Genomic DNA, 11,650 nt, shown 5'->3' with positions numbered 1-11,650 from the left:
AAAAAAAAAAAAAAAAAAAAAAGGCCTTCCAGTTGCTTTTCTTGCAACAGCCTTTGTGCAAGGAAAGCTTGACAGTTCCTCCCTGTCCTTATTTCCTTAGTTAAAATCCTTGATTTCTGCAACCATTTTTCCCAAGTAATAGAAAATAAACATCTTCTAAGAACTCACGTCTCACCTTGAGGATGCACTCAGAGGCATGACACTTGCTAGCCCTGTCATAGCTCTGGGTTCCATTGCTGGACCACCCAAATATATTTGTGTATATATATATTCCTTCCTTGTTTCCTGGGCCTCTTTATATAGTTTAAATTGTTTCCTATGCTTCCTTATTTATTTATTTATTTATTTATTTATTTATTTATTTATTGTTGTGTTGTTGTTGTTGTTGTTTTAAAGATGATCAGACTGGCCTTTAACTATCACTATGTAGTCCAGGCTGATCTTGAACCCTTGGCAATATGCCTGCCTCAACCTCTCAAATACCAAGTGTGAGCCACCATGCCAGACTTTTTAGTTTTCGATAGGGTTCCTCTTGTGTATTTCCGACTGTCCTGAAACTCACTCTGTAGATCAGGCTGGCTTTGAACTCACAGACATCTGCCTGCCTCTATCTCCAGGAGTGCTGGCATTAAAGGTGTGCGCCACCATCGCCCAGCAATGCCAGACTTACTATTTTTCTTAATTATTGAAATTTATTCTGTCAGGGTTTTGTTTGAATTGTGGTCAGATAATGCACATGGCCAGGTGTGGTGATGCTTGCCTGTGAGACTGTGTCAACACCAAATGAAGCTGAGTAGCCATGGCCTTTAATCCCACTACTTGTGAGGCAGAGGCAGGCGGATCTCTGTGAATTCAACGCCAGCCTGATCTACAGATAGAGTTCTAGAACATTCAGGACTGTTATACAAAGAAACCCTGCTTGAAAAAACAAAAACAAAACAAACTCAACACCAGATGAATAACTAGCTCTCATACCTGTCACATGACTGCAGACTCTGGATTCAGTTTCTTGCGGTAGCAGTGGCTAAATGATTCCCCTGACAGTGCCCTCTGTCTTGCAGGCATCGAGTTAATCGCTGCATTCTATGGCTGCCTGTATGCGGGGTGTGTACCTGTGACTGTGCGCCCCCCCCATGCTCAGAACCTCACCGCCACATTGCCCACGGTGCGCATGATCGTTGACGTAAGTTCCTTCTGTTTCTGTGTCTGCCCCATTTCAGAGTCACATTCAGACAGCTAAGAACCCCGGTAATTTCCTGCTATGTAGTGCCAAGTTGTCACATTTTTCTCCTAAGAAGTCTCCCAGCTTGGTGTGGTGTGGTGTGGTGTGATGTGGTGTGTGTCTGTGGTCCCAGCACTCAGGAGGTAGATGTACAAATGAGAGTTGTAGGCTAACCTGGGCTTTGTAGAGAGTCTATGTCCAAAACAAAGAAATAAACAGGCAAACAAAACCAGACTAACAGCTGTTCCCTTTTCTGGCCAAAGTGGCGATGATCGTTCAGTGAATGGGAGAGCGATAGTTGAGGGTTGGGATGGTGCCTGTCGGTAGAGTAGAGCAGGGCTGAGTGATTTCCCATAAAGCTCGCCCTCCCTTCTCAAAACAAGGGATGATCTGGCTGACTTGTTTTTACTGCACAAGAACCAGTGTAATTTTGCATGTCAAGTCCTCCCAGTCAGGTCACTTTGGGTTAATTTTGTATATTTAGCCTTAAACGGTATGTCGCAGGAAGGGCTACCTGGGCTCCACCCCAGCTGAGAAGTTGATGGCTGCCAGAGGAATGGAAGTTGCTTTTCTTTAGGAGTGTGGCCACTGATAGGTTCCCGTGTCCCAGTGGTTGACCCATGCTGTGTGCAGATGGGCAGCGCTAGCTGGACTCAGTAGTTTGGAAGGAAGTTAATCAGCTGGGCAGTGGTGGCACATGCCTTTAATCCCAGCACTCGGGAGGCAGAGGAAGGCGGGTCTCTGTGAGATCGAGGCCAGCTACAAGAGCTAATTGCAGGACAGGCTCCAGAGCTGTAGAGAAACCCTGTCTTGGGGGGAGGATAATTAATTAATGAGAAATTATAGAAAGGGCATGAAACTGGGAGGGAGATTAGATACAGGGACTTGGAGGAGATGGTGAGGTGAACATAATCAAGACAGTGCATTTGCATATGGAGTTTCAAGAAAAAAAATAAAGATGGAACTTTTTTTTTTTTTTTTTTTTGGTTTTTCGAGACAGGGTTTCTCTGTGGTTTTGGAGCCTGTCCTGTGTCCTGGAACTAGCTCTTGTAGACCAGGCTGGTCTCGAACTCACAGAGATCCGCCTGCCTCTGCCTCCCGAGTGCTGGGATTAAAGGCGTGTGCCACCACTGCCCGGCAAGATGGAACTTTTAAAAAGCTGTGCAGGGCCAGGATATGGCTCAGTGGTTGAGAGCTTGTTAAGCCTTAGCAACACCAGAACAAACAAAATGTCCTGAATTTTGTCCTAGGGTTGATAGAAAGTTTTACAATATATGAGAATTAAAATTGAATAAATCTCTATTGTGTCATATTCTGAGACCTTTAACAGAAGGCAGCCTGGGCCAGCGCACTGACTGGCATTTGTTTCTCCAAGAGCTGCTGCTGTGTCAGCAGCTCAGCCACAGCATAGAGCCACGCTCATCACAGATGATTTCATTACATTTTAATTCAGCAAAAATGTCCTTGTTAGCTCGTACAGAGAGGCCTGGGGAAGCACTGGGAGTTTCTTTCTGTTGATGCACTTTGTGGTGAAAGTAGATCATTTTGCTCTTCCTGCATAGCTGAACAGAGCCCGTTTGTGTGGGCACTTCAGTCTGGATCCATGGCCAGATTGGTGTGCACCGTAGGTCTAGATTGCACACACCAGTTCCGGGTGTGCCCACTATCTCCTCCCATTCCCTAAGCACTACAGAATCCACGTCTTGGTTTATTAGGTCTTTACGAAGATTAGGATTGCAGCGTCCTTCCTGAGAGTATGACCGGTGTAGGAGGCAGCCCCTGTTAAAAATGCCTGGGAGAATTAAGCATGCCACATTTTCAGAAATAAAAACACAAGAGGAAAAGAATGAAACAACCCTGGCTGGTATGGTGAGCAAGCTACTTCTAGCAGCGGCCAGCGCTAAGCCTTCTGGTATTTACTGCTGTCCCTTTGTTTCTAGGTCAGCAAAGCAGCGTGTATTCTCACCACTCAGACTTTGATGAGGTTGCTGAAGTCTCGAGAGGCAGCAGCAGCTGTGGATGTGAAAACCTGGCCAACTATCATTGACACAGGTGAAAGGAGTTGTCTAGAGCTGCTACCATTCACTACCAGAGGTTTCCTAGAATCTCACACGTTTGCACAGCTTTGGTGTTGTGACACCTTCATTGTCTGCTCACGGAGCAAAGCCAGATACCCTGTGTGTACTACCAACATGGTGGACACAGTAAAGCCACGTTCAAGAACCAGCCCATCATATGCTAAGTGCTCTCCAAACAAAGTATCTTGCTGGATGTGATTGCTATATCTATAATCTCAGGACTCTAGAGACTGAGGCAGGGGGATTATTAATTCAAGCCCAGGCCTTGCCACAGCATAAGACCCTGTCTCGGGGTGGGTAGGGGGAAGGCAAATGGTGTTTTGGCATTGCATTGGCACCCTCCGAAGGTATCTGTACCTGGTTATATTTTCTTGCCATATACATGAGACGGGCTGGAGAGGTAGTTCAGTTGGTAGCTGTGGAAGAGTGAGGAGCTCCCTTTGATCTCCAGGAACCACATAAACAGCTGGGCACAGAGGTCTGGAGACAGGACCCTAGAGCTTACTGGCCAGTCTAGCCTAAGTGGGAAGCCCCAGGTCCTAGTGAGAGAGAGAGAGAGAGAGAGAGAGAGAGACCCTGTCTCAGAAAAACAAGGGAGATGACTCCTGAAAAATGACACCCAAGGTTGACCTCTGGCCTCCAGTGGCACATAGAGACATAAACACACACACACACACTATTAAGACAGTCTGACCCTTGACTTGTAGATGTGTTATAATTTAAACAAGGGACTAGAAGTTAGAAGACCTGGGCTCTATCTTGAGCTTCATAAATTGCTGTGTAACCCCATTCTAAAATACTGTTGCTGTACCCCAAAATATCAAATTATCCAATGTGTTATGATATGAAAACCAGAATGTTAGCCAGGCATTGGTGGCACACGCCTTTAATCCCAGCACTTGGGAGGCAGTGGCAGGCAGATCTCTGTGAGTTCAAGGTCAGCCTGGTATACAAGAACTAGTTCCAGGACAACCAGGACTATTACACACAGAGACTTTATTTAATTGGGCAGTGGTGGCAGATGCCTTTAATCCAAGCACTTGGGAGGCGGAGACAGGAGGATTTCTGTGAGTTTGAGGCCAACAAGTGAGTTCCAGGACAGCCAGGGCTGTTCTACAGAGAAACTCTGTCTTGAAAAATGGGGAAAAAAAGATTGTACATGAATTTTAGTGATAGTCAATCAGATTCAGATATGGGAATAGCTGGAGGACTGGTGGAACAGGAAGAGTGGGGATTCTACACTTAGACAGGGCTTAAATACTGCTGCTGCTCTTGAGAGTCCTCTCCAGGTTGGACAATAATATAAAGTGAGGCACGTAGAGCTTGGTATAATGTCCAGCTATAGTGTGGGGCCCTAGTGGTAACACATAACCAGAGATAGCCACCCAGTGACATGGAGATTTAAAATTCACGATGGTTTCTTAATCCAGAAACCAAAGAACCACCAAGGGGCATAGTTGAGCCTGGGACATCTTGATATTCTTGGTTTTGACTTGAAAATCTGGGATAAGGGCAAGCTATCCTACCATATCTAGTTTTCTGGAGTCCCGGAAGTGAGCCCTGCTCGGGGCTCTGTGCATGTCAGGCAATTGTAGGTGTTTTAAATGAGTGGAAGAAAAGAATTCCAAATTCTAGAGGAGGGAGCTGTCTAACTTCTTAAGTAGCTGTGGTAAAATATTATGCAGACCAAAAAAAAAATATTATGCAGAAACAGCATAAGGAATGAAAGGGTGGTTCTACTCACAGCTCAAGGTGCAGTGTGTCTTGGTGGGGAGTCCAGGCACCAGGGGCTTGGGAGGAAGAGAGCAAGGAATGATCGCCTATGCCTAGCCTTTCCCTTTTTTTTTTTTTTTTAATATTTATTTATTTGTTATGTATACAATATTCTGTGTGTACACCTGCAGGCCAGAAGAGGGCACCAGACCCCATTACAGATGGTTGTAAGGTACCATATGGTTGCTGGGAATTGAACTCAGGACCTTTGAAAGAGCAGGCAATGCTCTTAACCACTGAGCCATCTCTCCAGCCCCCTAGCCTTTCCCTTTTTATGTGGTTCAGGAACCAAACTCACATACGGTGTCATTCTCCAATAGGCACCATATCTGAGCTCAGTTACCCTAATCAAGATTATCCTATGCCCAGCAGTGGTGGCCACACACACCTTTAATCACAGCACTTGGGATGCAGAGACTAGCAGAACTCTGCGAGTTCGAGGCCAAGGTTAACCTGACACAAATAATGCCCCCCATGTATGTGCCTAGAGGCTGTCTCCAGGTGATCCCAGCTCCTGTCAGGTTAACAGTCAACACCGTCACACCGTGCATGACTAATGTGACACACTAATCTGTGATACGCTTTAATGGGAAAAAGCATAAGAATAATTAATGCATCTTGAGTATATACACAATTGTTATCAGAGGTTAGAGTACTGGCTGCTCTTGCACAGGTCCCAAGTTCAGTTCCCAGCTGACATGGCAGCTCACAGGATCCGGTGGGATCCTTTTCTCTTCCGACTTCTTCAAGAGGCTCCTGAATGCACATGTTACTCCTACATACACTTAGGGTTACACAGATACACATAAAATAAATAAACATAAAATTTTAAGGCTGGAAAGATGGCTCAGTGGTTAAAAGCTCTTAAAAGTTAAAAACTGCTCTTCCTGAGTTCAATTCCCAGCAACCACTTGATAGCTCACAACTGTCTGTAATGAGGTCTAGTGCCCTCTTCTGGCCTGCAGAAATACATGCAGGCAGAACACTGTATACATAAACAAATCTTTAAAAAAAAATTTTACGTGGTTGATGTGAGTTAAATTTCCAGTAACCATTGAAGGTAGATATTTGGAGATCTGTTTTAAAGAAAAGGAAAAAGAGATGTCAGGTAAGCCCAGGGACACAGAGCTGGTGACATAGTTGACCTCTGGGATGGAACACCAGCACTCTGCCTTTTCTAAGATGTTACCATTGGGACATCTGCAAATGAATTTGATGGCTGTGGCATTGCAGGTAACCTTTACCTAGTGGCATCACGGCTCCTGCTTGCATTTGAGGGTGACAATAGTGAGCTGCTGGGTTAGACACAGGAGGTTGAGACCTTCACACGTCTTAGAAGCAGTGAAAGAGCAATGGTTTCTGTGTTCAGGCATGTCTGCTGTACATCAGCTTTCTTCTTTGCATTGCAGATGACTTACCCAGGAAACGGTTACCTCAGCTGTATAAACCACCCACTCCTGAGATGTTGGCATATCTTGATTTTAGTGTCTCCACAACTGGCATGCTTACAGGAGTAAAGGTAAAGCGGTCTCACTCTGCTGGTGAGATGCCAGGCCACAGTGGGCTGACCTCTGCTGTGGAGGCCAGCCGGCTGCACCAGAGGCCAGTGGGTGGAGGGTCAAGTGTCCCGGCTATATTTACATCTGAGCACTGGCTCTTCCGGAGAAAGTTATCTCAAAGGATTTGCACTGTGAAGTGTTGTGACTGAGTACACGTGCTATAGATAGTAAGAGCTCTAGGTAAAGTCTATGTGCAGCCATCGGTTCAGGTCCCGTGAGGCTGTGTCAGCTGCAGAGTAGAAACCCATCTTCTTAGTTTGTACTTAGGCTAGGCTATGAAGCAGTGGAATCCATACATCACATGGAGAGTTTGGGGGCTAAAGCTGGTCAGGGCACTTCCTGTGCCTGTGGGGTGCCAGCTGTATCCCGTGTGTGTCCCTTGCTTTGCAGATGTCCCACTCTGCTGTCAATGCTCTCTGTAGAGCCATCAAACTCCAGTGTGAGCTGTACTCCTCTCGGCAGATCGCCATCTGTCTTGACCCGTACTGTGGACTTGGCTTTGCACTCTGGTGTCTCTGCAGGTAGGATGGAGAAGCCTGCCTGTGGGTTTGGGGCTGTGACCATCTCCTCCTCCCTTTCCCTTTCTCGGTTTAGTTAACTTTAGTAAAATGCTACTGTTTCCGAAATATGAGCACCTTTTGTGTTTCTGGTGTTTGATTAGTTTTGTGTGATTGTTTGTTTATTCTCCCTACCTATTTTTCTGCCTCCTGGAACATGGCACTGTTCTGTCGCCTGCTTTCTGTCCCATCCTGTAATCCTAGTTGTAGAAGCCATGCCAGATAGAAGGATGATTTCCAGGTGACGTCTGACATTTGACAGCAGGACGCGCCCTAGGCTGGGCAGGAAGAGCATAGAGGGATGCAGTGACATCATGTGGCTGGAACGCAGCAGTTTGCCTTGACCAGATTATTTCCTGAGGACTCGAAAGTCTCTGCTCTTTTCACTGCCTGCCAGAAAACCATATCTCAGGCCTGAAGTTTCACTTCCTGTAGAGATGCCAAGAACGTTTCCAAGTGCCTGTCTCTCCTGTAGCATCTTCCTTCTGCTCTTTCTGTGTCCCTGTCTTCATTGGGTATGGCTGTCCACGGGGCCAGAGTACAATGTGGGTGCCATCTTCAACTTCCTCTGCCAGTTACATGCAATGCGCATTGGTTCATTGTCCCTATTACCCATCTGTGCCGTAAAGTCACTTTTGGGTCTTGGAACATTTCAACAAGAGCAAGAATGTCTACCTGTATTTCTAGGGGCTAAGGCAGGAGAATCATAAGGCCAGCATGGTTTATAACAAGACCATACCTCTAAAAGGAAAAGAAGTGGCTGGGGAGGATGGCTCCATGGCTAAAAGCCCTTGCTACTCTTGTAAAAGACTCTGTGGCTCCAGTTTTCAGAGAGCTGCGCCACTTCTGACTCCCACAGCACACACATGATACACTTATGTACATTCAAACAAAGTACTCGTGCACATAAAATAAAAATAGCCAGGTAGTGGTGGCATACACCTTTAATCCTGGCACCAGGAGGCAGATGCAGGTGGATCTCTGTGAGTTTGAGAGTAGCCTAGTCTACAAGAGCTAGTTCCAGGACAGCCAGGGCTACCCAGAGAAACTGTCCTGAAAAACTAAAATAAATAAATACAAGTCTCCTTTAAAAAAGAAAAGAAACAAAGCAACAACAGAATGAGGTATGATGGCTTGATCGTGTGAGTCTAGCAGGAGACTAAAATGGAAGGTTGACCATGAGATCAAGGTCTCCTCTTGTGGGCTAGAGGGATTATTGTATTTTTATACCCTGGCAAATTACCCATTGTACATGGAAGAAAAAGCTGATGAGATCTTCTAGACTGGATTGATCCAGACCCCAATTCTGGTGTTGCTGGGCTCTTGGTGATACTGAGTTTAGAGGTTTGAGGTCGTGGCTGTAGATCTTCTCGGCGACTCCACATTCCTTTCGTTTTCTCTTGCTGTCGCCATCCCTTGCCCAGACTCCGCAGCCCGTCTAACCGTCTCCCAGTCTTCAGTGGCTCCGGCTCCAAAACCTATGCCATGGTGGTTTTATAGCAGCTTAGAGCTGCACTTGGTGTGAGACCTTTCACGGCTGCTTCAGCCTTCCTGGCCTCATCCTGTGCGTCTGTTCCAGGAATGTTACGCACACCCTACATGCTTTTCCTCTGCCTTCCCACTTGTAGACACTCATCTGGAGTGCTCCCCACTTTCTCAGTTTGAGTGGTTGTCTTTATCCTGTGCTCTTGGGTCGTCCTACTGTAGCCTACTTTGTTTTTGTGGTCACATGTCTTGTAAGTCGTGCAGAAACAGGATAAATGGTCAGCCTTGTCCCTAACGTGTCCCTCTGCTGCCTCTGCCCTGCTGGTGCAGAGAGTAAGCGCAAGTCAGCTCTCCACTTATTCTTTGCAGTGTCTACTCCGGGCACCAATCCGTCTTGATTCCTCCTCTGGAGCTGGAGAACAACCTTTTCCTCTGGCTCGCCACCGTCAACCAGTACAAGATAAGGGACACTTTCTGCTCCTACTCCGTGATGGAGCTCTGCACTAAAGGGCTGGGGAACCAAGTGGAGGTGCTAAAGGTGAGGAGCAGCCCCAGCAAGTGATGTCCTTGATGAAGGCCAGGGCTTGATAATGCTGGCGCAGAGGGAGGTAGACAGACCAGCTTGTCTGCCCTTTGTCTTCTTTCTAGCCAGATGACTGGGAAGCTATTTTGTAAAGATCAGAGAGTTTAACTTTACTTTTCCTTAATTTAATGCATTCTTTCAAAGCCTAATTTTATTCTTTGTGGAGGGGTGGGGATTGATTTATATAATAGTATGGGAAACTTACCTCTGATAGTTTTTTTTTCTTCCTAGTAAAATGAAAACCTCAGAATACTGAGGTTGGGTACTCCCTAAAGAAAAGGGCTTATGTGTGTTTCCAGTGACCATGTGTGAGGAAGTCAAGTACTAAATTCTCTTTAACAGAGAAACAGGACCCCAAGAACTAAAACAAGAGGTAGAAAGTTAGTGTCCAAGGTCCTAATAAATGAGGAGAAATGTGAGGGAAAGTGGGCAGGACCAGAAACACACTACCACAGAAAGAAAAACTTGAGTTTGGGGTTTTGGCAATGACCAGTGCTTTTCTATCCAACCCTGGCCCTATCACAGCAGGCATAGAGCACATCAGATGTCCCGGGGATAATTGACTGTGGAAGGTGTTTTAGCATTTCCTTTCTGAAGCTGCCTTTCTCCATTTCTGGGCTAAGAAAGTAGATCTTGGCTTTTCCTGAGCAAAAAGGAATCTTCTTAACCATGTTTCTTCCAGACCAGAGGGATCAACCTTTCCTGCATCAGGACCTGTGTGGTGGTCGCAGAGGAGCGACCACGCATCACCCTGCAGCAGTCCTTCTCCAAACTCTTTAAAGACATCGGTCTGTCCCCTCGAGCTGTCAGCACCACGTTCGGCTCCAGAGTCAACGTAGCAATATGTTTACAGGTGACTCCGTGAGCTCATTCTTGCTGTTAGTGAAGCAGGCCAGCAGGCTCCAGAGTGATGCTTTCTCCTGAAGTGAAGAGCTCCAGGACTTCTCCAAGTCCTGCCTGCATTTTAGTAATTAAGATACAGTATACATACAGAATACAGCCTCTTTTTTCTTTCCCCGAGACAGGGTTTCTCTTTGTAGCCCTGGCTGCTCTGGAACTCTCTGTGTAGGCCAGGCCAGCCTTGAACTCAGCGATCCAGTTCCACGTGTCTCTGCCTCTTGAGTGCAGATTAAAGGTGTATGCCACCAAGCCCAGCTAATACATAGCAGCTTTCTTTTTTTCCTGTCTCCTACATGTTTTGCCTTTTAAAAATCAACCTGCATCTATTCTTTTGCCCTGTTGTTCTTGGTGGGTCTAGAGCAGTCTGATTTCATGCTGCTTGGAGGCTCCTGAGGTCGGTGAGTGCAAGGACAAGAGAGAAAGAAGGCGGCCAAGACTTGGAGTGCTCCTGTGACCATGGTCAAGTGGCTTGCAGGAAGTGTCACGATACTTTCCTGTGGAATCTCATTGTGTCCCTTGCTCCCATCTGTTTTGGCATGGTGGCTTCTATCGTCCCTACTCTGAGCCCTGCACCTGCGCAGGAAAGACCCCTGCATTTGCTATTGTTCCATTGCTTCAGAGACATCTAAGGATGCCAGGGCCAAGATTCCCCATCTTCTGGCTTTGCCAGAGTGAAGTTTTCAGGGGCCTCCGTGCTTCTGTGAGATGTGGTACAGAGGCCGCTCACTTAGCCTTAAATAAACATGTGCTGGTTTGTTCTTCTTTAGGGAACCTCTGGGCCTGATCCGACGACTGTGTATGTAGACCTGAAGTCACTGAGACATGACAGGTACGGTGAGCAAAGGGCTCGGCCTCGGGGTCAGCACCCCGTCCTCTTCGTGTCTGGATTTCCAGGGCTGGTGGAAGAAGGGAAAGGATTCATGTCTATTATTAATAAATGGTAGAATTTTTCTTATAAAATGAAAGCTTCATTGGCATTTGGTGGATTTTTGTTTTCATTTTTATTTTGTTTGTTTGTTTCCATTCAGAGGGGTGGGATAGGGTTTGAAATGCCAGTTTGTTAGGTAGCCTAAGATGGCCTCAGATTTACAGTCATCTTCCTGCCTCTCATTCTGCTAGATTTTTACAGACGTGTGGACCAGGCATGGCTTGTTGCTTTGTTCTGTAATTAAAATGTAATCTTCGTTCCTAGCTATATAAAAATACTTTTGTGGAACTGGGCATGGTGGTGCATGCCTTTAATCAGAGGCAGGCAGATCTCTGAGAGTTTCATGCCAGCCTGGTCTACATAGTGAGTTCCAGGACAGCCAGAGCTATACAGAAAGCCTCTGTCTACATTTAAAAAAAAAAAGTGTTTTTGCTCTGCAGTTTAAAAATAAAAATAAAAATGAGGCCGGGCGATGGTGGCGCACGCCTGTAATCCCAGCACTCGGGAGGCAGAGGCAGGCGGATCTCTGTGAGTTCGAGACCAGCCTGGTCTACAGAGCTAGTTC

General features: G+C 46.3%; 1 protein-coding gene across 2 annotated transcripts in view; it reads left to right on the top strand.

Annotated features, from left to right (window-relative positions):
• Dip2b (disco interacting protein 2 homolog B) overlaps nt 1–11,650 on the top strand; it is a 197,576-nt gene that overhangs the window by 170,610 nt on the left and 15,316 nt on the right. For both annotated transcript variants that reach the window (XM_013348681.2, XM_026782823.1), the window contains 7 exons: nt 1,062–1,183; nt 3,163–3,274; nt 6,483–6,592; nt 7,023–7,153; nt 9,044–9,212; nt 9,940–10,110; nt 10,925–10,986. In XM_013348681.2, coding sequence (XP_013204135.2) covers nt 1,062–1,183; nt 3,163–3,274; nt 6,483–6,592; nt 7,023–7,153; nt 9,044–9,212; nt 9,940–10,110; nt 10,925–10,986 — 877 coding nt within the window. The remainder of the gene's footprint in view (nt 1–1,061; nt 1,184–3,162; nt 3,275–6,482; nt 6,593–7,022; nt 7,154–9,043; nt 9,213–9,939; nt 10,111–10,924; nt 10,987–11,650) is intronic.

The sequence above is a fragment of the Microtus ochrogaster genome, chromosome 15 (genome assembly GCF_000317375.1).
Source record: "Microtus ochrogaster isolate Prairie Vole_2 chromosome 15, MicOch1.0, whole genome shotgun sequence".
Classification (NCBI taxonomy): Eukaryota; Metazoa; Chordata; class Mammalia; order Rodentia; family Cricetidae; genus Microtus; species Microtus ochrogaster.
This window is presented reverse-complemented; position numbering and strand designations above follow the sequence as displayed.